The sequence below is a fragment of the Protopterus annectens genome, chromosome 2.part0 (assembly GCF_019279795.1).
Source record: "Protopterus annectens isolate FY-2018-M chromosome 2.part0, PAN1.0, whole genome shotgun sequence".
NCBI classification, from domain to species: Eukaryota; Metazoa; Chordata; order Ceratodontiformes; family Protopteridae; genus Protopterus; species Protopterus annectens.
Window position 1 is genome coordinate 1305172258 of NC_056728.1, and position 26783 is coordinate 1305199040.

The window sequence follows — 26783 nt, forward strand, 5'->3', positions numbered from 1 at the left end:
TCTCTATTCATTGCCATTCTTCTGCCTTCTTCGACACTCATGTCTGGTTGTCGAAGGTCTTCTCTTACAGAATCCATCTACCTCTTTGCTGTATGTCCTTCTTTCCGCTTGCTTTCTTCCTGCCCATCTCAAATCTTTTTCACCAGATTGTCTTCTGCTTTTCTGCACATATGCCAGAACCACCATAATCTGTGCTCTTTGACTTTTTCTGCAATTGGAGCAACTTTGGCCTCTGCTCTTATGTCATCATTTCTTCATCTCTCTCACAGTGTGCATCCTACCACCTGTCACAGGCACTTCATGTCCATCACCTCTAGGTTCTTCAACTGCTCTACTTTTATTGCCCAGGTTTCTCTACCACACAGTAGTACTGGCCGCACCACTGTTTTGTACACCTTACTTTTCAGCTTCTTTGGCATACTTCTGTCATATAGTACACCTGACACTCAGTGTCAGTTGGCTGCAGCCCCTAGGATTCTTCATTCAGACTTCCACTCTCCTCAACCACCTCTCTTAGACACTTGAAGCTGTTAACCTGTTCCACTATCTTCACTTCTATCTCAGTTCGCAGCTTCTTCTGATTTCTCCCATTTGCTGAAATTACCACCATCTTATCTGTACTCAGTTTCATCCCATGTGCCTTAAGTTTTGCATGCCATTCTCTTATCTTTAGTTGAGGTTCTTGCTCAGATTTTGCCTGATGCCACATTGTCTAAATACAGCAACTTTGTTGATCTATCCCCTCCAACCTGTTCCCTCCTACCGGATTAATACTACAAAATGATAAAACGTGGGTTATAGGTTAGCATGAGGTAAATGCTGTTTAGCTTAATAAGTATCTCATGGAAAAAGCACTGACAACAATGGTGGGAAAAGACTTTTACATTAAGTACTAAAACATATCATCATCAGAACAAGTTTTGCCATCAAGACTAATAAGACAGTTAATGCACATGCTTTTACTTCAGTCTATATTAAGAATTTGAAGCAAGATTTCAGTTTATTTAACACTATCTAGGAAACTTGACAGACTCAAAGTAAGTCTGGATAACTGAGCAGGAGATAAAAGTTTTGCTTGTAAGATTGAGAAGACTATATTACTTGAAGGCCACAAATCAAAAACACAACTAATATGATAGTGCTACCCAAAAGATGTGCTAAAAGTCCCTTAGATGTGCCAGAATTTGTATTACAAGTCAGTGACTGATGTTAAGTAATCCACTCCAATTAGGTGATGGCACATAAAATGATTCTAAACAAAAGTGAAGACTCTTCCTGAGTGGACGTCAGACACCAGTCCTCTATTTTATCATCCACATGTGGGACGTCATTACTGTATAGTAAATCAACTTAGAATTCTTTGGGCTTTAAACAGGCAGATGCACATATCTTTAACCACAGAAATATATTTCTTTATGAATTTTTATTAATGCAAAGATAGCAGACTAATCATGGACATCAGCTGACAGGTAATGGATAACACCACAGAAAGGAAAAAGGAACAGTAAGCATGATAACCAAATGTTCTTATATTGCATAACAGTACCCAGAAGGTTGTAATCAAAAGTGCACCACATAAAGGATAAGCTAAGGACACACCTGCTGCTATGCTCTTGTTATAATGTATGGGGGCAAGGAAGATCACAGTAACACTCCACAACTAAGAGCAAGGCAGACATCAGATATCAGACACCAGTGTTCAGTATTCAACTGATGGCCTAAATGGCAACTACTGCATACAGACAACTGGAAGAGCTGTAGTTGATGGCAAATTCGTAGAAGGTCATATCTGTGGATGTCAAGAGATTACCGAAAGGGGGATAAATCTAAGAAGAATAGTCCCTGATGCAGGATGGCCAGAAATCATCTAGAAAGGCCACACACAAGAAACCTCGGTGGGAAGTAGGAAGGCTAACGCTGGCTGATCTTCCTTACAGGTCTGTTCGGTGACAGAGTCTCTGACAAAGATTTCATGAACCTCTTGATCATGTTTGCTTTTGTAAAGTTAACGTTTTCAGAATGATTTCTCAGATCTGTAGATTAGGAGAAGTAGATACTACACACCAAAGTCCCCCCAATGCCAGGTACCTCTGCAGACATGTCTACATCTTGACAACAGTTTCCTAGACATATCGATCCCCTGCTTATGTTTACAGAGACAATGTTTACGGAATGAGAGTACTGATCTGTAGTTTTGGAAGACAAGGTACTAGACACTGAAGTCTCCCAAGTGCCATCTACCTCTGCAGACTTATGATTCCACCTTTTTTTTTTTTGCCACTCCCTACCTGGCTTGCATTCACCTCCTGCTGTACTACACCTTAGTTACTGTGACCACATATCCTGAATGCTCCAAGTGCTTCTAACCATACTACCCCACAATGTAATGCTAACAGTGGGCAGGCTCCTCAAGTTAACACACCAGTAGTGTCTGTGCAGCAATGGATCCAATGGAGAGAGATATAGATTGTGGCACTGGGAGCCATTGGAATCTCTAGTTTGGGAGAGTAGCATTTGCAATTATGTCATGATGTCTTGCTACTCACTACTACATCAGAAGTCACACAGGCAGTGGTTTCCCCTGAACCCTTTCTTTGGGATAGGTCAGCTGGCAGTTGTCCATTTCATTCCATCTCATCCCTTCACCAGCATTTGGTCCTGCCAGTGAACCAAGCCCATTCCTGAATGCAGGCTGATGGCAACATATATGGATGTCAAGCCTCTGTGCCATTTTCTGTGCCACTGTGCAGTTTACACATAATTCTATCTTTGCAAGTTTCTTACAAGGGAAGACATCTTCCATGACTTTTCACCTCTGACAGATAGCTTCATTAAATAATTTACAGTGGATGAGCTAGAAGGCAAAATAAGTGGCAGATGGACACAAGTATCTACTTCAAACATGGACACCAGTAATGTTTCAGCAGAGCCCATGACTTGTAAGGTAAGAACAAACTTAAAATAATGAAAACAAAAGAACACCTGAACATGCTTTCTCAATCTGATCCAGCATAATGCTGGAAAAGAAATAGAGCAGAAAATGGCTGGACCACCAACTTGTACTGAGTATCAGGTAGCCTTCAATAGATGCTCAGTAAGGGAAAGTTTAAAGAATCATTTATATCTTATAAACATATTAGAACAAGTAAAAAAAATATGCTACAAAAGAGTTTTCTAAGATAAAACTATATGTTTGCCATATACATGAAGGCACTATAGAATACAGAAAACACTTAAGGATGACTGCAACAACATTAATCAGAAAATGTTAAAAACATGGAACTTGACACATTAGTATGCATGTGCTAAGAAACCGCCTCAGCATATGGAAAACAAAAACATCATTTTGTACCCCATCCCTTGATAATTATATATACTAACTCCAAGATCACACAAATATGGGGGTAAAGACAAATTTCCCAACCCTGGGAATTGTGCAGTCTCATACATCAGTTGTTAAGCTGTTTAGTTGATCATATGAGGTTGACTATACAGCTGTCAACCTAATACTTAATCGCCCATTCCAATAACTTCACAAACACATATACATATAGTCTTGGGACGATATTCTGTGTGAAGTGCATGCCTCTAATACAGCACACATTTTATTCCCATAAAACATGGAATGACTGCTGCTATAGTCAAACTTGCATAACATACAAATTTTCAACCAAAGCTACAAAAGTTTGCATAAATTATCACAATTCCCAATGCTGACTGAGAGTATATGCAAAGGAGACAGAAAAAAGGAAAGATAAATCTGTGCAACTAATATTTATGCACTCCCATATACCAACCCCCACACATATTTATGTATTCTCATATACTATTCCCCGCACACACATAGATACATACACATACATACTCATACATCCATACATACAAAACCTCCTCCTTCAATGATTAAGGCTTTTTTTTTGACTAGTCACACAGTCTATTGCAATACTGTTTGCAGAATTCCCACCAGCAGCATTCAATGTCTGTCAACCTGTTTGGTCACTGGGGTTAATTTTTTTTTTTTTAATGGGCTTGGGACAAGCAATAATGTCATCATGCACATCACTGATATTTATGAGGCATGCAGTACAGATTATTAAAGAGCCTATCCTCAGTCCCCACTTGCCCCAAAGCACTGTCTGGTTAAGTGACTTACTCAAGGAAACACAGCAGGCAACTGAATGTAGAAAGATTCAAATATTCTATCCTTGGCACAAGAAGCAGATTATTACCAAGTCAGAACTTTAGTCCTCTGCACTAGCTGCCAGACTACCCTAGGAGCTGTCCCAGCTCCCAAAACACATTAGCAGTTCATTAATACTTGACTTCCAGGCACTACCAGATTCTCTCTGCCATTTCTCTGGACAGGGAAGTAGCTTTCAATGTACTCAAACCTCCCAGGCAAGCCTTATTGAGCTGTACATTCATTTTTAAAACTAAGTTACTAGGAAATTAAAACTCAAATGCAGTGAATGAGTCAGAGTTAAGTTAAACACATTCAGGAATTGTAATTACAGTTCATTTTCTTCAGACATTTTGAAGTTGATCCTGTTGCTAAACATTAAACATACTTTTGCAGTCCATTTCTCTGAAGAGGTCCTGTAGCTCTTTTTCCTGGGATTCTGAACTGATTCCACACACAAAGATTCGACACAAATTTTGACTGGTAAGTGAAGACATGTGAGCAATGGTAAGTCCTGAACCTGCATTAGTAATTAGGATATCATCATCCAGGTTCACCAGTGCCTTGACTGAATGTACTGCAAGACTGTAAGACCTGTCCTGAAAAAAAAAAAAAATAAAACAAATAACACAGAATTACTAAGAAGAGAATAGAAGTAAAGAATCACTGATGTAAAATTATATCTGCAAGATAAGTCTGAGATGTATACTAACCATATCTGAAGATCTTGCAAAGGGACTTTTGGAGTGGATCCAACCAACTGGGAAGCTCTCTGTATACTGCCCAGCTTCAAAACAGATCAGTACCAGTACCCATGGGAACAAAACCTCCAAAGTTCCATACTAGCACTCTTATAACTGGGTTAAAGGGCAGCATACTCACCAGTACAGCACCCAGTACTGACATTCACTCGAACTCAAAGTGTGTTAAAAACAAAGTACAGTAAGGTACTCATCATAAAGTACAGCTGTGTACACTTACCATAAATGTAGATGTTCGAGTTTATTCACTGTTGCAGTCATCACCTGTGGGTTATCCCTGCTGTGGTAGCCCTCGGCTGGCCCGAATACCAGAGTCAATGTTTTTGTGCGCCGGCTGCTGTCGCCTGTAGTCTGACGTCAGGTCGTCAGTACTATAAAGCAAGGCCACCGATGCCATTACATCAGTTTTTCTTGCCCTAACCCATCAGAAGCACAAGTGAAAAGAGAGAAGTGGTCCTGGTGGCTATGAGCCACCTTAGGAAGCATGTGTCCACCTACGGGAAGATGTGAAAAGGGTGATGGAGAGAGGGAAACCAAGACTGCAACAGTGAATACACTCGAACATCTACATTTATGGTAAGTGTACATAACTGTACTATGTTTTTCATGTTTTACCGTTGCAGTCATCACCTGTGGGAGGATTCCCAAAGCTGAGGTAAATGGTGGAAGGATAGATAGAGTCCTAGGTATGGGTCAGGAGGCCCTGCAGAATTGTAGAGGCAAACCCTGCCTAGACTTTGAAAAGAGAGGTAGGTGGTAATGCTTTGTAAAGGTATGGACAGAGGTCCAGGTGGCAACTTCCAATATATCCCTGGTAGGTACTCTGGTAGGTACTGCTTTGAGGAAGACAGTGGAAGTGGAGGTTGCCCTAATTGAGTGGGTACGGATTGACCTAGGGATGGGTTTCCCATGTAGTCTGTAGCAAAAAATGGATACAGTGTGAAATCCATTTGGAAATGGTTTGTTTGGAGATGGGCTTCCCCTCTGCCCCTGGGGCAAAGCTTACAAGAAGCTGGTCAGTTTTTCTGAATTGCTTAGCGAGGTCCAGATAGTATCTGAGTTGTCTGTGCATGTCTAGTGAGTGTTGAATTCTACCCCCCTTGTTTTGAGGGTTGGGAAACAAGGCGGGAAGGTGTATGACCTGGTTAAGGGTCACATCAGATACCACCTTGGGCATAAAGGAGGGATTAATCCTCTGGGAGACTCTGTCTACATGGAAAATTATGAAAGGCTCGACAGCCATGATAGCTTGAAGTTCTGAGAACCTTCTGGCTGAGGTGATAGCTAGCAGGAAGACAGTCTTCCAGGAGAGGTATTTCAATTCTGCTGAAGCTGCAGGTTCGAAAGGAGGTAAGGTTAGTTTCGCTAACGCATAATTCAGTTCCCAGGGTGGAGTAGGAGGTCTTCTGGGAGGCCTGATATTAGAAGCCCCTCTGAGGAATTGCTTAATCAAAGGATGAGAGAAGAGGGGTGGGTCTGAATCATAATGAACAGAGATGGCCGAGGCATGGATTTTAAGGAGAAGGAGAGGCCACTATTGAGCAACTCTGCTAAGTAATCTTAGATGAGAGGGATGGAAGGTTGGGAGGCACTGCCCCCTTTTGATTGTTTACAGGAGCAGAATCTTTTCCATTTTCCTGCATAAGATTTTCTTGTGCTGGGCCTTCTGGCCTCTGTGATGATGTCCAGGACCTGTTTGCTTAACAATGACTTCTTGTTAGTTTTTAGTGTATGAGCCATGTTGAAAGTTTGAGAGTCTGTAGGTCTGGGTGCAGTACCTTCCCCCTCTCCTTGGACAAGAGGTCTGACCTTAGGGGAAGCAGCCTGGGGGGCTGTAAGGTCAGACTTCGTAGTAAGGGGTACCAATGCTGTCTGGGCCAATCTGGAGCGATGAGGATGGCCTTTGGTCTCTCCTCTCTTATTTTGATCAGAACTTTGGGAAGAAGGGGTAGAGGAGGGCATGCATACACAAAGAGGGAGCTCCAGGGGAAGGTCAAGGCATCCACCTTCCAAGCTAGGAGGTGATACTCCCTGGTAAAAAACCTGTGCAACTGATGGTTGAGGTGCGAGGCAAAGAGGTCCACCACTGGGGTCCCCCACTCCTGGGTGATTTGAAAAAATATTTCTCTGTGGAGCTGCATTTCGTGGGGGTCCAGTAAGTTTCTGATTAGGTGGTCTGCCAGTGTGTTGTTGATCCCTGGTAAGTATTGGGCAACTAGGTGTAGCCCCATGGAGGTGGCTATAAGCCACAGACTCATGTCTAACCTGCACAGGGGGTAAGATTGGGTGCGCCCCTGCTTGTTGATGTACCACATTACTGTGTTGTTGTCTGTTTTTATAAGGAGGACCCCTGGCCTGAGATGGGATTGGGAGGAAGTCAGAGCATTTTGCACTGCCATAATTTCTTTCTGGTTGATGTGCAAGTGAAGTTACTGGGCGTTTCAAAGGCCTTGGATACACTTGCCTGCTAGGTGGGTGCCCCAAGCTTTGTCTGAGGAGTCAGTGGTGATTGTCTGGCTGGAATGGCAGAGGATGAAGGGAAGACCCTTGTTCATGGCACAGGCCTCTGCCCACCAGAGAAATGTGTCCTTTATGCAAGGGATTAGTGGGAGAGTGGTATCTAGGGACTGAGAGTGCTGACACCAAAGGTTCTTTAAGTATCACTGAAGCTTTCTCATGTGAAGCCTGATGAGAAGGATGCAAGATGCCATGTATCCCAGGGCTTGCAGGAACTTCCTTAAAGTGAGGTGACGTCTGGAAGCCAGCTGGGTGAAGTAGAGAGGCAGGAAGCTCTGATTTTCTGAGGTTAGGAAGGCCATTACGGTTGCTGTGTCTAGCACAGCTCCCAGGAAAACAATTTTCCTAGTGGGGTTTTGCTCTGATTTTTTCTCGTTGTTGGTGAACCCTAGGGAAATTAAGAGTTTTTTGACAAAGAGAAAATCTTGGAGCAACTTTTCTTTGCTGTTCGCCTGAATGAGGCAGTCGTCCAGGTAAGGGTAAATCTGTATATTTCTCTGTCTGCAGAAAGCTATAGCCGGGGCCGAGCATTTGGTGAACACTCTGGGAGAAGTACATAAGCCAAAGGGCAGTGCAGAGAATTGAAAGTGCTGACTGCCTGCTCTGAAGCGCAGGAATTTTCTGTACAATTTCCTGATGGGGATGTGGAGACAGGCATCTTTTAAATCTAGTGTCACCAGTCAGGCATTTTATGCGAGCATAGGCAGCAGCTGTTGCAAGGTTAGCATTTTGAATCTGGGGACCACCAAGGAGGTGTTCAGTTTGGATAGATCCAGGATGGGGTGCCAAGTGCCCTCTTTTCTGGGAACAAGGAATAGCCTGGAGTAAAAACCTTTTCCTGTTTGCTCCAGAGGGACAGGTTCTACTGCCCCCTGGAATATTAGTGTTTTTACCTGTTTTAATACTTATGCCCACTGGTTTGGGGGAGGTCTGGGTACCCTCTTGGAATTGGGAGTTCACTGAAGGAAAATCTGTATCACTGAGAAATGATTTTTAATACCCACTGGTCCTTGGTTATAGAGACCCAATTGTCCTTGAAAAGGGTGAGCCTTCCTCCTAGTCTTAGACGAGTGAAAGGAGGGCAGAGAGGGGAAAGAGAGTCACTGTGAGTGCTTACCATAGAAGCTTGGCTTAGAACTCCCTGCCTTGGAGGCGGAAGTGGTCCATTGTTTGCTTCTTTGCTGGCCCTGGGATAGGGGCCTGGATGTCCTGTCCCTGCGGGGCTTACTTTGGCCCTGTCTGCTGGGTGCAGGGAAGGCCCAGTGCTTAGAGGGGAAGTTCCTGCTAAATCTGGGTGGTTGAACTTGAAAGAAATCTTTTACTGTTTGCATAGATTTTGCTTTGTCTTCCATATTTTTAAGCACCTCCTCTGCTTTTTCCCCAAACAGGCGTTCCTTATCTAGGGGTGCATCAATAAGTTTAGACTTGACCTGATTAGGGAGAGGTTGTTCTTTCAGCCATGCAAGTCTTCTAATAACAGAGCCTGTCACTGCTGCCCTGCTAGAGGCTTCTAGGGCATCATATCCACACTGTAATGAGTGCTTGGCCACTTGACAAGCAGAGTGTAGTAATTCTGCCAGCTCTTTTGAGTTGGCACAGTCAGGAGAGGTAGCAATCTTCTGTTTTAATTGTTCCAAAGTGTGTTGTTGATATTTTAACATATGGAACTGACAATTGAGTGCTCTGATAGCTAAGGTTTCAGAGGTGTATACTTTCTTATCCCATCTGTCCAGAGCTCTGGAGTCTTTGTCAGGAAGAAGAGGATTCTTAGCAGAACTAGTCTTAGCTCCTTTGGGTCCCTGTGTAATGACCTCAGGGTCTGCAGCAGGGTTCCTGTACAGGTATTTGTGAGAATCCAGTACTCTGTAGTACTTGTCAGGTTTAGCTGGAGCAGGAGGCAGGGTATCAGGGACTAAACTGGATTCAAAGAAAACATCATCCACCACTTCTAGAATAGGTGGGATGACCAGGGGTCTATGCTGGGGCAGGTCCAGAAACTCTCTAAGTTGTTTCTTTGACTGTGGGTAGTCCTGAGATTCCCATTGAAAATGTTCTCTGAGCGAATGAAGGGTTTCCCCAAAGGAGAGGTCCTCTGGAGGGGAGGCAGAGGGTATAGATTACTCTGTATCTGAATCTTCATAAACAGTTAAGGGCTGTTGTTCCTCTTCAAAGGCAGAATAATCAGATTTTGCAGACTCATGGTCTGTCATAATTTCTGGAGAAGGAACCCTTTTCCTTTTTCGAGTGGAGGCTTGAGTACCTTGGTTAAGGGAGATGAGATACTCCACCATTTTAAGCATTTGAGCTTGGAGTGGGGGAGCAGTAGCAAGATGGTGGCTAGAAGTAGATTTCCTAGGAGTGGCCTGGCTTCGAGGCCTGAGAGAATCCATCGGTCTCTGAGAAACGGTAGTCGGAAGAGAAGACGTCGGATTTTGTCTATAATCGTTAGTGTGAACAAACTCCTCTGAAGCCAGTGCCTGGGTCACAGCTCCGGACCCAACCGAGGCAGAGACAGCCAAAGGCTCAGAAGACGAAGTGGATGTCTGCGGCATACCGGACTCCAAAAGGGTCTTGACAGAGGCCTGCGCAGAATGTGAGTCGCAATCAGGGGCTGCGAAAGCGCCTCACTGAGTTCCGGAGAACTGATGACTTGCTTAGCAGTAGCCTCGTCGGAAGGCTTAGCCTTGTGTGGCCTGTCTCTATCTTTACTTTTTTTGGAATGTCGGCGGATTGTTGGCTGATGGACGCCATATTGGAATTCGAAGATGGAATATGAAAATAACTGTCTACAAAAAGAGCTCTACGGCGAATGGTTCTCACATTAAAAAGGGCACAGAACCAGTAACAAGGGACGTCGTGGTCTGGGCCTAAACAAGTGATGCAGTAAGAATGAAAGTCTTGGTGTGGGATCTGCTTTCCACAGGTGAGATAATTGTTAACTTTTTCGGACATCGGTTAGAGCAGGAAAAAAGGTCCCCAATGGGGTACTTAGCTTTAGACATTTTCTGCCGAAATTCGACTTCTGGTAGCGACCGACTGGCACCTGTGTGAACTGCTTCTGCTACAGGCTCCATGGCAAGAAAGACTGATGTAATGGCATTGACTGCCTTGCTTTATAATACTGATGATCCGACGTCAGACTAGAGGGAACAGCAGCCGGCGCACAAAAACATTGACTCTGGTATTCGGGCCGGCCGAGGGCTACCACAGCAGGGATAACCCACAGGTGAGGACTGCAACAGTAAAACACAAAGAACATCTACAGATCTTCAAGAAGAGAGCACTGTATTCATGAATTATAACATTTGCATTTATTTCCTCAGTAGTGCAACTGAAGTGGTCCAGCCATTTTATCTACAGCTGCCTTATTTGGCTGAGAAAAAAGAAGTTATGTTCTTACCATAACGTTCCATGTGAATTGTTCATCTCGCCTTTGTTCTTACATACGGGTTCGGAGCCGACTCTCGGCTCCGAGTCAGCCACATCTCAAGCTCTGCATCTAAGAGAAGCTCGAGGACCAGTTCCTATCCCATGATCCCCTGCTGCTATCCCTCAGATCTAGTTTGCTAAGAAACCAGACTTCAACAACATAACTAACCCCTTGCCAACTCTCTCGTCCACACGAGATTGAATACTCAAATTATATACAGAAAGACATACAGAAATGAGTACACCTAAAGGAAGCAGATAGTGCCAGGTAACCCAAAGAAAGTAACCAGACACCAGTCATAACCTTTCTTCCAGAACGTGGAGGGGGATGGAGGGAGGGATTGTAAGAACAAAGGCGAGATGAACAATTCACATGGAACGTTATGGTATGAACATAACTTCTTTATGTGAAATTGTTCGATCTCGCCGTTTGTTCTTACGTACGGGTAGCGTCCCTAGCACCGCAACCCTGGGTGGCTCATGGAAGAACATTCCTGAGAACCGTAGAACCAAAGGAAGCCCTGTCCCTGGAGGTCCTGTCCACTTTGTAGTGAGTAATAAACGTATGAGGTTTGGCCCAAGTAGCTGCCGCACATATGGTATCCAACGGTAAATGATCGGCGTGGGCCAGAAAAGTGGACACAGCCCTGGTAGATTGAGCTCTAGGTTTGAACGGAAGAGACTGCTTGGAAGATGAATAGACAAAATTTATACAGTCTGGCATGCATTTTGACACTGCCAGTCCTTTCTTATTTTCCGCAAAGGAAACAAAAAGTTGATCAGATTTCCTACATTCCTTGGTTCTGTCCAGATAAAATCTCAACTGTCTGTGGACGTCCAATTTGTGTAACATGCATTCCAGTTTACTAGAATGGTTCCTGAAAAAAGTGGGAAGCTCAATGGATTGATTAATGTGAAATACTGAACATACTTTCGGCAGAAAGGATGGATTAGTACGCAAGGTGACCCTGTCTGGGTGAAAGACTATATACGGGGGTCTAATCGACAATGCCTGTAGTTCCAAGATTCTGTGAGCTAAAGTGATTTCCACCAGAAACAGAGTTTTCCAGGATAGATACTTAAGTGGACACATCGAAGCTGGCTCGAAGGGTTCCAACATAAGTTGAGACAGCATTAGATTCAAATTCCAGGGAAATACCGGGTTTCGTATGGGTGGCCTGAGATGGAATGTACCCTTCATAAATGCTCTACAAAGCCTGTGGGACATAACTGTAGCTCCCCCTTCACCCACATGAAAATTTGATATGGCAGCTAGTTGAACTCTTACCGTGGACGTCGAGGACCCTTGATGAAAGAGCATGGAGAAAAATTCTAAAATTTTGTGAATAGGGGCCACTAAAGGGTCTATACCCTGTCTGGAGGCCCAACATGCAAAACGTTTCCACTTGCTCCTATACAGCTTTCTTGTGGAGGCTTTGTGGGAAGAAACTAAAATGTGCTGCACTGCTGGGGATAAAAGGTTCGACCTGGCTAGGTTGGGAAGTGGAGCAGCCAAGCTGTCAGTTTGAGGGACTGAAGAGATGGGTGAGGAACTCCTGACGAGTGGGTCAGCAGGTCTGGCACTGGGTCCAGAGTCCAAGGTTCCTCCACCTGGTGAGCTTGAAGAAAGGGAAACCAGATCTGTCGAGGCCAAAATGGTGCTATCAAGATGATCATCCTTTCCAGACCTTTGGCTTTCTGTAGAAATTTGGGAATTAATGGAATAGGAGGGAAGGAATAGAGGAGACCTGGGGGCCAATCGTGTACCAGTGCATCCCTGGGGGCACCCGAGGGGAAGTATGGCGAAGTAGCTTCTGCATTTGGCGTTCAAGGGGGAAGCAAAGAGATTGCAGCAAGGCTGGCCCCATCTGCGGAAGATGTCCTCCGCAACTTGATTCTTGAGGGACCACTTGTGAGGTAACAGGATGGCTCTGCTCAACCTGTCCGCTATGACGTTGGATGTTCCCGGGATGTGCATTGCTATTAGAAAGCGTTCGGTGGACACAGCCCATTGCCAGATTCTCAGGGCCTCTCTGCATAGGGGGTAAGACCTGGTTCCTCCCTGTTTGTTTATGTACCAGACTACTGACATATTGTCCATCTGAATTGTCACTGTTCCCAGAGGTAAGGAGTCGTGAAAGTGTTGCAATGCCAAGAACACTGCTCTCAGCTCCAGGACATTGATGTGCAGGTTGTACTCTATTTTCGACCACTCTCCTTGGACTGTTCTCCCCTGAAAAAAGTCCCCCCCACCCTATCAGGGAAGTGTCCGTGGTTATTGTGGCTATGGGGGCAGGGAGTGCAAACTGACACCCCATCGTCAGTTCCTGATTGTTTATCCACCAACGGAGATACCGCTTGCAAGTTTCCATGATTAAGATTCTGTGTGACAAAGGTAACTGTTGGAACGACCACTGAGCAAAGAGGAGCCACTGGAGGATCCTCATGTGCATTCTCCCTAGGGGAATTGAAATAAGGGTAGCTGCCATCATGACCAATACTTTCAATACTTGTACCGTGGGGACTTTTTTGTTTTGAAGAGGAAAAGAGACCTGATCCCTCAGGGCTGACACTCTTGCCTGAGGAAGTCTTATCCATGCTACGGAAGTATCTAACTCCGTCCCTATGAATAAGATATGCTGTGAGGGCGACAAGGAAGATTTTTCGAAGTTCACTGTTATTCCTAAGCTGGAACAGAGGTTGATCGTATAGTCCCTGGCTTGCACTAGGTGATGCTTGGTGGTGGCGGTAAGCAGCCAGTCATCCAGATATGGAAACACTCGGAATCCCCGTCGTCTCAGGTGAGACGCCACTACTGCCATGCACTTGGTGAACACCCTGGGGGCTGAGGTGAGGCCAAAGGGCAGAGCTCGAAACTGAAAATGACTGGCTCCCAGCCGGAAGCACAGGTGATCTCTGGATGGCCTGGCCATTTTTATGTGGTAGTACGCATCCTTGAGATCTATAGAGCACATCCAATCATTCGTCTGAAGAAATGGAATAATCGATTGTAGCATGACCATCCGGAATTTTTCCTTCTTCACGAAGGTGTTGAGTCTGCTGAGGTCCAGTATTGGCCTTCAGTCCCCTGTTTTCTTTGGAACTAAAAAGAACCTTGAGTAAGTTCCGGATCCTATTTGGTCTGCCAGGACTAGCTGGATGACTCTTTTTTCTAACAGCCTTTGTATTTCTATGGCTGCTTGATCCCGCAGAGCGGGTGGAACATCTGGGAATCTTTTTTGGGGGGGGTGTCTTGTTTAGAAAGGGAATATCGTATCCTCTGGTTATTATGCTTTTTACCCAGGAATCTGATGTGAGATTTAGCCAGGCCTCCGGGTATAAAGCCAAGCGACCCCCAACTGCCTCCAGAGCAGGACAGCTGGGCCTCCACTCAGGAGTGCTGGAAGGGCTTCCCAGGGACGGTATCCCTGTCGCCCTGGTTTTACGGTCCCCCTCTGCCGCCTGGGTGGCGTCTTCCATTCTTTCCCCCTCCTCTGCCTCTGGAGGGGGTATCGCTAGGTGCAGACTGGAAAGATCCCTGAGTCTTCCGGAACCACATTTTCCCGCCTCGTTGCCCTTTGGGGTACGGTCTAGAGGGGGTGAAAAAACGGACCCCTATGGCAGACAGGGTCTTTCCCTCTTGCTCGCACCTAGTGAGTGTCTCCTTCACTTTGGGCCCAAACAAGGAGGCACCATCAAAGGGGGCATTAGTAAAAGAAGACTTAAAGGCTTCCGCAAAGGAGCACAGGCGCATCCAGGATTTTCTCCGCAGAGCAATCGCTGAGGCTGTCGCCCTACTCGAACCTTCGGCTGCATATGATATGAGCCTCATGGACGAGTTAACTATTGAAGTAAGGGTGTTAAGCTGTGCTGTCACCTTGTCTGAAACAGCAGCATCTGTGGTACCCTGTAGAGTATCTCTCAACTCTTTAATGAGATCTCTCTGAAGGCGGGTAAAATGGGTAAGGTAGTTCAGCGATCGCATGGTAAAAGTCGCTGAGCTAAACACGTGCTTCCCATACCTGTCCATAGTCCTAGAATCCTTGTTAGGAGGATGAACAGAGGAAGATGCTTCGGACATTTCCTTTTTGGTGGCTGCCGCCACCACCATAGCATCAACAGGGACTCCCTTGGTAAGGTAAGCTTTATCTTGGGGGGGCAGTAATATATTTATTTGGTCTTCGAGGGACTGGTTCTACAGTATCAGGGGCCTCCCACACCCTTCGAGCTATTAGATCCATTAGCTCATCGAAGGGTGGAGTCACCCAGGAAGTGGAAGGTTGAGCTCCGAATGCCTTCAGCAACACCGACTCGTCCTCAGTGGGGGCAAGTGTCTGCCAGCCACCCCTCTGTTTTAAAATTTCTAAGATGTCAGAGAATGAGACATCCTCAGGGGAGGACCGTGGGGACCCCTCTGACTCATCCAAGTTGGTGTTCGATGTTAATGATTCCTGTGGGTAATCAATGTGCCTCCTCTTGCACAATCTCTTCCTCGGAATTTCATCAGAGGGGACATCTGGTGAAGCTTCCGAGGAACAGGGTTCACCCTCTGGGGATGACTGAGGCATTGGGTCTCTACGCTTGGTGGGGATCGAGGGCGCAGAAGCAGAACACGGTCCCTTCAGGGAAGGAGAAGTGGATTCTGATGATGTGAGTGTCTGACCAGACAAGACCTTCCTCATGGCGTTGAAGGCACCGGAGCCCCGGGCCGAGGACTCCACTGGATCCGAAGAACACGGTAGCTTTCCCGGTACCGGAGCCACGGGCTCCAATCCAGAGGATGGAGCCGAGCTAATCTGCGCCGAGGCCCCGAGGGGAAGAGTCAGCACCAAAAGTTCAGTCCGACTCTCCACCCCGGAACCAAGGAGAGAAGGAGAGACCGTCGGCTCCGAAATCCCTCGACGGGCTCCGAGGGTGCCGACGTCAGTGGTGCCGACAGAACTAAGGAAGGCTTCGACACCGGGGGATCAACAAATATCAGATCCTCGACTCCCGGCTCCGAAGACTCGATGGGTCTCGAAGGAGGATCTATGGGTGGGACAGGGAGGGCTTCAAGTTTCGAAACCAACTGGGACGAAACTGCAATGAGTTTGGACAGAGCCGTGTTCTCCATAAGCTTCTGTACCACTCGACCCACATCGGTGTCGGACATCGCCCTGGAAGAATGGGTCGAAGAGGTCACCGAGCGAAGGATTGAAGACGGAGGCAACTCTGACACCGGCTCCAAGACCTGGGCCTCGATTTGAGACAACCATTCGATGCTCGGTTCCAAGGTTTGTGGAGCCGGCGACTGAATCTTGATCGAGGTGCTTGGGGCCGAAGACTTGGGTTCCGATACCTTCAAAGACTTCGATGCCTGGTTGGCCTTCTCTAAGGCCTCTTGAAAATCGGGCTTTAGAAGGCCCCTCTCAATAAGCTTCCTGTGTCTCTCCATCATGACCCTTTCACTAAAGGAATGACAGATGGAACAGTCTTCCTGAAGGTGGAGAGGGCCAAGACAGTAGACGCAGGAAGTATGATTGTCCGTAATGGACATATTCTGTCCACATTGACAGCGCTTGAATCCTGATTTAGCTTTTTCAGTCATAACTACAAGCTAAGTTTAAGTATAATAACACTAATAACACTAATGTAGAAAACACACAGGAAACCACACTAAACTATGTAAATATAACTGCAAAAACACATTAAGAGTAAATATGTATATATATATATATATATATATATATATATATATATATATATATATATGTGATTAGTGTTACAAAAAACAGTATTATTATAGAAAAAATTCTGCCAGAGCCCTGACGGAAAAAAACAGCCTATTGCCTAGGAGCAGCCGCTCCTACAACTATAACTACTAATATTAATAGGATATAACTAAATAACACACACACTCAACTCTTAAACTAACTTATTAATAAAAAAGCTATTTTTTTTTTTTAACGTGAATAAGTAAAATTTTACTGGCCTGAGCTCTCCGTCTACGCGACCTGTTGCAGCAGCAAACTAGATCTGGGGGATAGCAGCAGGGGATCATGGGATAGGAACTGGTCCTCGAGCTTCTCTTAGATGCAGAGCTTGCGATGTGGCCGACTCGGAGCAGAGGGTCGGCTCCGAACCCGTACGTAAGAACAAACGGCGAGATCGAACAATTTCACATGCCAACATTAGTCTCATTACAGCACAGGTGGCAATGCTGAGTGAAGTGCGGCTCCAATATAAGTAATGAAGGCATGCATCAATCAAGGTTCTCCAAGGCCAGACATTTCCATAGAAAAGAGTGCTTGTGAAGACAAATGATAAAAATGCAATGGTAAATGTTGTGAAAGAAAGCTATGTATAAACAAATTATAATCCTCACACTAAAACCATCATGATCAAGGGTCTATATTAATTCTGTGAAAGACGTATTCATCGAATACGTCTTTAGTGCACATCAGCCATTGAAATTCACTTCAGCAAACCGTGAATTTTTTCCCATTGTTTGCAAATACTTGGCCCACCAACCATCCGAAACACACACTGGACTAAATCAAATCCACCCAACTGGGGGCTGCATCCCCCACACCCCCCTAACTATATATACCAACTCTGAGATCACACTACTGTGGGGAAAAGGGCAAAGTTGAGGTGATGGCCAAGTCACTCGATCGGTTGCCAAATGGCTTACTGACAGAACCCACAATGTAAAAGTAGCTGACTCCAAATCCAGCTCCAGACAAGTGACAAGTGGATTACCTCAGGGTTCAGTCTTGGGACTGCACTTGTTTGGCATCTACTACTCTGAAGTACAGGCCAACACTAAGGGACTCTGGCTAACAAAGTTTGCAGATGGCTCCAAACTGGGAGCCATTATTGAATCCCCAAATTATGTGGATACTCTACAAAAGGGCTTTACAGAAACAGATGCTTGGTGCCAGAGCCATGGGCTCAAGCTCAATGCCAAGAAATTTACTTATTTTATTTATTTCCAGTTTGGTTACCGGGAAAGTCCACTGGGCCAGCATGACCCATTTTCAGTGGAGGCCCGAGGAGAAAAGCTCCAAGAAAGCATTATACAAATTCAGTTACAATAAAATACAGGAGTATACAAGATAACATTGTAAAGAGAGTTAAAAATAAGAATATTCACAAGCATAGTTAGAATTCATTGAGAGAGAGGTTAAGGGTTATACAGTTTCCTTTGAGCAATGGCACTGAAGTGTTGAGTGTGCAAGTCAGTTACATACATCAAATGAGGAATTCTGGATATGCTTGCTTAACATACACCTTTTTGAAGTAGACAACTATTCACAATATTTACATTATTTAAAAAGTTGAGTCGTGCGAGCATAGCTGGCCTTGGAGAACCTTGATTGATGCATGCCTTCATTACTTATGAAGCTTGGAGTCAGCTACTTTTACAGAGTGGGTTCTGTCAGTAAGCCAGTTGGCAAGTTATCGAGTGACTTGGCCATCACCTTAACTTTGTCCTTTTCCCCACTGTGGTGCGATCTCAGAGTTGGTATATATAGTTAGGAGAGTGTGGGGGGCTGTATAGTTATCCCCTTTGGGAAAAACCATGTACCCGTGAATTACCTCATAGGTGGCAGTACACTAAACACTGAAAGTGTGATAACAGACTTAGGGACACATGTGGACAGTGGTCTCACCTTCGATAACCACATCGCCACAACAGTCAGGAAATCCTTCTATGTGGCACATCTCATCACTAAGAGCTTTTCATCCATAAAAATGTAGGTCATTGTCCCACTGTACGCATCCCTCATTAGACCCATTATAGAATACAACGCCCCATTTGATATGTACTTCTCAAGACATCTGCAACAACTGGAAAGGCCGCAGAAATACTTCACTAAAAGAATCACAGGCCTAAAGCAGATGCCCTATGCTGACCGCCTTAAAAAACTCCAGCTATACTCTGTCACATATCGCCTACTCAGAGGTGATCTCTGCTTAACATACAAGGCCATGTCAAACCCAGAGCTGTTGGACATGCTACACTTAAAGAAATCCCAATCCCTCAGAGACACAAGCTCCAGGAATCTAAACCTTTACATCACAATAAACAAAACATGCTGGAGGGATAGGTTCCTGACCCAGAGACTCCCCAGACTCTGGAATAGACTGCCCATACATGTCAAGCACAGTGCCTCTTTGGCCCTCTTCAAAAGGAACCTTGACGATTGGATGGGAGAAAGGAAATTCACCCCGGGGATCATGTCAGTCGCCCTGCTAGACAGGGGTCCAGGGAAGTAAATAGTGTGGGAAGAAATAGCCAGGGAATTGTTATGGCTAGGCTTGTATAGGCCCTAGGGCCGATTGCCTAGTACCAACCTATGAACCTATAAGTGTTTGTGAACCATGGGAAAAATTACGCAGTTCGCTGAAGTAAATTTTGGCAGCTGGTGTTTGCTGAAGACGTATTCGATGAATATGTCTTTTGTGGAATTAATACAGACTCCTATCAAATAATCCGGGCAACAACACGGGGAAGAACAAATTGTAGCTTTCCCGATACATTGAACTCTCCTTCAACATTTAACTTTAAGTAGCTCACATAAAAAGAAGTTATGTACTCACCATAACGTTCCATGTGAGTTATTGCTTTTCATTGTCTTCAACCTGTGGGAACTCGGATCCAGCACAGATCTGACTTGACCACATTTTCTAGCATCAGATCTGAGCTCCAAGTTCCTCCCCTACCGATAATGCCCCTGTCTCCCTCCCCTCAGATCAAGTTTGCTGCCGACCACAACACCCTGACCTAACCAAGAGCCTAACACCTTGGTATCAGTACCTTGAAAGCAATATAGGAAAGACAAAGGCTTGCCAAAGCAAGGGCTATGTCTCATCCACCCAGTGCACCACACAGCCCGCAAAAGGCAGGGGGGAAGGAGGGAGGGATGGTTGAAGACAAATGAAAAGCAACAACTCAGATGGAATGTTATGGTGAGTACATAACGTCTTTATCTGAAATTGTTGTTTTCATTTGTTCTTCAACCTGTGGGACAGAGTCCCCAGCTACCACAAGACCCTGGAAGGTCCTCAAGGAAGAATATTCCGAAGTATGGCAGAGCTAAAGGATGCCCTGCCTCTGGATAGGAGATCCAGCTTATAGTGGGAAATAAATATGTGCAAAAATGCCCAAGTAGCCACAGAACAAATGTCATCCAAGGAAACCCTAGACTAAAAGGCCGCTGAAGTAGCCATAGACTTAGTAGAATGCACCTTAATTAGACCTGGAGGAGATAAACCTTTGGCTGTATACGGCCGAACTATGCACTGAGACATCCAATGAGTGATAGTCACCTTTGACACTGGTTTCCCTAAGAAAGGCTTAGAAAAGGAAACAAAAAGTTGATCCAACTTGCGGAAATACTTTGTTCTATGAAAATAAAAACACAACTGCCTATGAACATCAAGCAAGTGCAATTTATACTCTCCCTTATTCTGGAAGTTGGGGAAGAAAACAGGGAGATTGATAACCTGATTATCATTGGATTCCAAAGCCACTTTCTGGAGAAAGGAAGGGTTCGTGCGTAAGGACACCATATCTTTATGGAACACCATATAACATATAAGAAGGCTTAACAGATAAGGCCTGAATCTCTGACACTCTGTTGGCCGAGGTAATAGCAACCAGAAAGGCTGTCTACCAAGACAGAAATTGCAAATCCATTGTGGCTACAGGTTCAATGGGGGAAGAAACCAAGGCTTGTAGAGCTAGAGTAAGATCCCAAGGTGGCATAGGGTCCTTGATTGGGGGCCGAATAAGGTTTTACAAAGCTTGGAAGAAGCTGGGGAAGCCAAATTGTCTCCTATATGAAAACTGGAGATAGCTGCCAGCTGAACTGTAACCATAGAAAGGCTGGCACCCTAATGAAAAATATCTGCCAAAAACTTCAGGATAGCGGGAACTGGAGCAGTGCAAGGATCTAAATCATTTTGAGAAGCCCATATTGAAATATGTTTCCACTTACTGGAGTAAACTTTCCTAGCGGACGATTTATGAGCCTCTACCAAAATCTTCTTAACCAGAGAAGATAGCCCGGGAGTCCTAGCTATCACTGGAACTGGAGCAGCCAAGCTGTAAGTTTCAGACTGACTAGATCTGGGTGTGGGATCCCTGATGGATGCAAGATCAGATCTGGAACTGGATCTAATGTCCAAGGAGGACACACTACATGAGACCACAGAGAGGGGGAACCATACTTGGTGAGGCCAGAAAGAGGCAATGAGAATCACTAAACTCCCCAGCCATCAAGCTTTCTGAATGAACTTTGGGATCAGGGGAAGTGGAGGATAAGCATACAGAAGACCGGAGGGCCAAGCATGAACCACAGCATCTCTAGGGGGCTCCTCAGATGGGGATTCAGAGAGAAATACTCACTGCCCTTTGCATTGGAAGGAGAGGCAACGAGATTGCAGCAAGGTCGACCCCACTTAAGGAAGATCTGTTCCGCTACTGAAGGATTCAGAGACCACTTGTAAGGCATCAGAATAGATCTGCTGATCCTGTCCACCAGAATGTTGGACCTCCCCGGGATGTACGCTGCCACCAACAAACGGCTGGTGGAGATCGCCCACTCCTACAATCTCAAGGCTTTGTGACAAAGGGGATAAGACCTGGTTCCCCCCTGTTTGTTGATGTACCAGACTACAGACATGTTGTCTGTCTGGATAGCAATCGTCCCTAGGGGAAGATGGGAATGAAGAGCTTGCAATGTCAGTAACACTGCCCTTGTCTCTAGAATGTTGATAGGCAGTTTGGTCTCCAGGGAAGACCACGTGCCTTGGACTGTCCTTCCCATGCAATGCCTCCCCCACCCAAGTAGGGAGGCGTGCATGGTCACCATGGTCATTGGGGCCGGGGGGGATAAAGGGACAACCCAGAAGAAGATCTGGGGATTGAAACCACCAGAGAAGCGAATCCCTGCAGGCTCGAGACACATGAACTGGATGGGATAATGGTAGATCTAGTAAGGACCAATGGACCGCTAGGATCCACTGAAGAACCCTCTTATGCAGAAGAGGCATGGGGATGAGGGTGATCGTGGCCTCCATGGACCCCAACACCCGAAGAACTGATTCCACCAGGGGATAATGGGTCTGAACAATGTACAGTACATGATGTCTGAGGGACTGAAGTCTGTCCGGGGTCGGAAAAACCTTGCTATGAATGGTGTCTAACTGAGCTCCAATAAAGTCTAGAGCTTAAACCGGATCCAAAAGGGACTTGTCAAGATTTATGGTTATGCCCAATTGATGGGCAGTTTGGAGAAGGAGATCCCTGGCTTGGTAGAGACGATGCCTGGTGGAGGCAAAGAGAAGCCAATAGTCCAGGTAGGGGAAGACCTGGAACCCCTGCAGCCACTGGTGAGCTGCCACCATTGCCATCACTTTGGTAAACCCCAGGGGGCAGTGGTGAGACCAAAGGGTAGTGCTCTGAACTGGTAATGATTGGCGCCTAGCCAAAAGCGGAGGAACCTCTGAGAGCACCTGTCCATTTTGATGTGATAGTACGCATCCTGGAGATCCACTGAACACATCCAGCAGTTTTTTTTCTGCAGAAAGGGCAGAATAGATTAGAGAGTGACCATCTAGAATTTTGTATTGGCAACTGACTGTTTAGGGTTGAAAGATCCAGAATGAGTCTTAAGTCCCCCGTCTTCTTTGGCACTAAAAATAACCTGGAATAGATGCCTAATCCAGACTGACCTGGGGGAAGGGCTGGATGACTCGTTTTTCGAGCAGCTTGGAAATTTCCAGTGCTGCTTCCTCCCTTTGTGTTGGTGGAACATCCGGGAGGTGTTTGTGTGGGACTGGCATATGAATGAAGGGGATTGAGTATCCTCTGGATATGATTTGTAACACCCAACGATCGTCTGTAACTGACTTCCAGGCTGTTGAGTATAGCGAGTATCCCCCAACTGCCTCCAGAGACGAGCAGTCAGGCAACCCTTCAGGGCTGTTGTGCAGGTCTGTCCAGGAATGAATCCCGAGACTCCTGGTTCCTCAGACCCCCTCTGCCGCGAGGCTGGCATCTGTCATATTCTTCTCTGCCTCTGGGGGAGGGCGAATCCTGACCATCATGGGAATAGCCCTGAGATTTCCAGAACCACATCTTCTTTACCCCTTGCTGATTCCAGGAAAATGATCGTTGAAGGATTGAGAAGAGGATCCCAATGGCAGACAAGGTCTTTCCATCTTTCTCGCTCTGGACCAACGTGTCTCATACAGTCTTTTTGAAAAGAATGGAACCATCACATGAGGCATTAGTGACAGATGCCCTGAGGGGGTCCCTGCTGACATAGACCTGTGGCAGACTCAGCGACCTCCTTGACCAGGGCTCGCTGAAGTCTGATCACATGTGTCATATAGTTTATCGCATGTACCGCAACTGTGGCTGAAACATAGATCAGCTTTCCAAAATGGTCCAGGGCCCAGGACTCTCGGTCCAGTGTATGGACCGTAGAGCTCTCCTGAGCAAGCTCTTCCTTGGTGACCACCACCATGGTATCAACCGGGGACTCCTTAGACTTGTGTTGCTTGTCTGACGGCGCACTCAAAATCCTATCAGGGCACGTAGGAATGGGATCCACTGTGTCAGGCTCCTTCCATGCCTGAGATGCAACTAAATCCACAACTGGATCCATGGGAGGGGATACCCAGGAGGTAGAGGGTCCTGTGCCAAACGCCTCCGGAAACAATGACTCATCCGGGTTGTGTTTTTGGACAGGCCACCTCCCCACCCCACTGGCGAAGGATTTCCATGATGTCTCCAAAGGAGACATCTTCTGGGGGTGACCGAGGGGAACCCTCCCCTTTCTCTAAATCTGTGTCCTCTGTGAGGGACTCCGGTGGGGAGTCCAAGTGCCTCCTTTTACATGTATGTTTCAGAGGAGGCTCCTCGAGGGGGGAGTCTCTGTGGAGGACCCGGAAACGTCTGGCTGTTCCCATGGGGGAACTCTCTGGGGCGGACAGGCAATAGGCTGCCCCTAAGGGGGCAGGATGGAGGAATCTGGACCAGAAAAAGAGGGAGTCAGGATGGACTCCGAGGATGACAGCATGAAGGGTCTCGACAGAAATGAAAGGACCCTCTCCACCATGCTGAAAGCAGAAGGAAAATGAATCCTGGAAAATGGGGCTGATATCAGGTCTGTAACTCTCTGCGTCAACAGGGGAGCCAGACATGATCCTCCAGGCACCAAGACTCTAAGTGGAAGGGCAAACTCTGAAAGCCACAGAGGTGACACCACCCCCTCGGATCCTGCTCAGAGGCTACGGCTCTGAGAGCCGGATGGCTCCAAACTAGTTGGAGCTGAACCACTCAAGGCAATGTCTGGTGTCGAAGTACCAGGTACCATTGGCGCCGACACCTCGACGGCAAACGGTATCGGACCCAAGAACTCTGAAACTAGAAGTCGGATCGAAGAAGGAGTAATGGGTATAAAGGCGGACTGCATGTTCCCAGGCCCAGGGGGGGAGGGGACAAGCAAGACTCCCATCTGGATCTGGGTCCGGATGAATTTCCGCATCATCCTGTCCACCTCAGCTAAACAGAGGCTGCGGGAGGGCCAGGAGGAGGAAGCCATGGAAACTGGCCTGGAGTGGCACCACGGAGAGGCCGATAAGGGGGATTGGACCCGAGAAACCTCCGGCTTCGGGGAAAATCATGGCGAATGGAGCTGAGGGGAGCCTGGGCTGGCAGCCGGGTGAAACTTAGCTGGAGGCTTGACAGAGGAAGCACGATTGGGGGACCTCTTCCTGGGCCTATCCCAGTGTTTGTGTTTCTCCCTATCCCTCATAGCAGGAGGTTGAGTCCCAGAGGCCGGGGTTGAGGAAGCAACAGCAGAAGTGGAAGTTGAAGCAGGGGCAGCCCAGGAAGGTGGAGGAAGGAGGCCTCTAAAGATCAATTTGTTCCTCCTATTGATCAATGCACGGAGGTTGAATCTCGTACAGATTGAACAGCAAGTGTCCAAGTGGGGAATCCCTAGACAAACCACGCACAGAGTGTGGCCATCAGAAGGGGTGAAGCTTCTGTCCACACCCTGTGCATTTCCAGAAGCCTGGCTTGGGAGGTTTCAGCCATGGTGACGGAAAGCATACACACACACACACACACACACACACACACACACACACACACACACACACACACACACACACACACTACCAAGTTAGAAAGGAAAGAGAAGAAAGGGAAAGAGAGAGCCTTTTTTTTTTTTTTTTTTTTTTTTAACAGGTTTAGAAGACTGATACCTGAGAGCAAGGGTATGGGGATAAACTAGAGGAGCAAGAAACTAAAAGAAGACACAGAAAAAGAGTAGAGATAGACAACAGGTTTTTTTGATAAATTACTCACCAGGAACCTGGAACAATGGACAACAATGCTAGCTAGACGCAAGGCAAAAAAGAGGGAGATAGAAGCATTGTGAGTAGGGGAGGAGCTTGGATCTGATGCTAGAAAATGTGGCCGAGTCAGATTCGTGCCGGATCCAAGTTCCCACAGGTTGAAGAGCAAATGAAAACAACAACTTCAGATCATATGGTTACTGTAGCACTGTATAACAGCATCTGAACTGGCTACCTTGGGCAGCAGACACTTAAAGGATGCCCTGCACCATAGTTATGTTATGCCAAAACCTGTCCTACCCCTTGACTGAACTTGTAGCTTACAGAGATTAGTAAATATAAGATAAAGTAGTCCAAACTGTTTCCACTAAAAAGTCCCCAATAGAGACATTTAGGTTTACAGGTATGCAGTCCAGGAAACTATTAATGAACTTATCCCAGATTCTCAATTTCCCCAAAACACTGAACCTATCCCACATTCTCAATTTCCCAAAATGCTTTCTGGTTAAGTGACTTACTCAAGGTCGCACAGTAGGCAAATGAAGGCTGAGGGAATCAAACCCTGTACCAGTAAAATAGCTTGATATCTTGTTAACAGCTCACAGGACATTTGAAAGCAAGCTGTACACATAGCTACAGCTCAGCAAAATGAGCATCTAAAGATCCTTGAAATGTTTTGTTGTAATCTTAACAAAAGGCAATACAACAGAACAACCACTTTTACAATTTGTTTTGTTAACAGGCATGCCCCATTTACTTTCTTGAAGAAGACAGAGAAGTTGGTACAATCTACTGAAGACATTAGTTCTTATGGTATAATACCTTAACTGTATGTGAACATCCAAGTATATTGTAAATGTTCTCTAGCATGCTGATAGTTAGGATAAAACACTGACAGCTGAAATGTCAGATTCAAGGAAATAGCAGACACAACTACTGGCATAAACTGATTTGTTTCCCGTGACACCACCTCATTGTGAAACTCGGTTGTAGCAATGTTTTCACGTTAGAATCTGCAGTTAAGATTCTTTTCCTGAAGTACTGCCACCAAGAAGAAATTTTTATGATAGGTACTCTTAAGTCAACTGAGTTTGCTAGTTCAGATGGAGACAGTTAACTTTACCAGCATTATTTTTTTAAACATCATTGTTGAATTATCACTTGTAGCACAGGCAAACTTACATTTATATAAAAGTAATTAAACCATATTACTAAGTTTACAATTACAAATACTACATGATATATAACAGTATATGTGATGTACTATTTAAGTAACTTTACATGAATTATTAAATTCCTGCCTTCTCTTAAACCTCATTCCATCTCCAAAACATTTTTCTGCATGTATTGTTCCCATAATTTCCATTTTTCTAAGCAATTTACTCCTTCTGTTTTCTAAGAATCCCACTTCCTGTTCTTTTGTTTCTGTTATAATATTCAGTACTTCAAGTATAGCTTGTTTTATTTTTTGATTTCCATTTTCTAGTAATTGCTTTTTTGGCAGCCACCAGAATTAAACTTAACAAAGTGTTACT

General features: G+C 45.6%; 1 protein-coding gene across 1 annotated transcript in view; it reads right to left on the minus strand.

Moving 5' to 3' along the window:
• Positions 1-26783, minus strand: part of NSUN7 (NOP2/Sun RNA methyltransferase family member 7) — a 1092683-nt gene that overhangs the window by 387264 nt on the left and 678636 nt on the right. The window contains exon 7 of the mRNA XM_044061490.1: positions 4569-4779. Coding sequence (XP_043917425.1) covers positions 4569-4779 — 211 coding nt within the window. The remainder of the gene's footprint in view (positions 1-4568; positions 4780-26783) is intronic.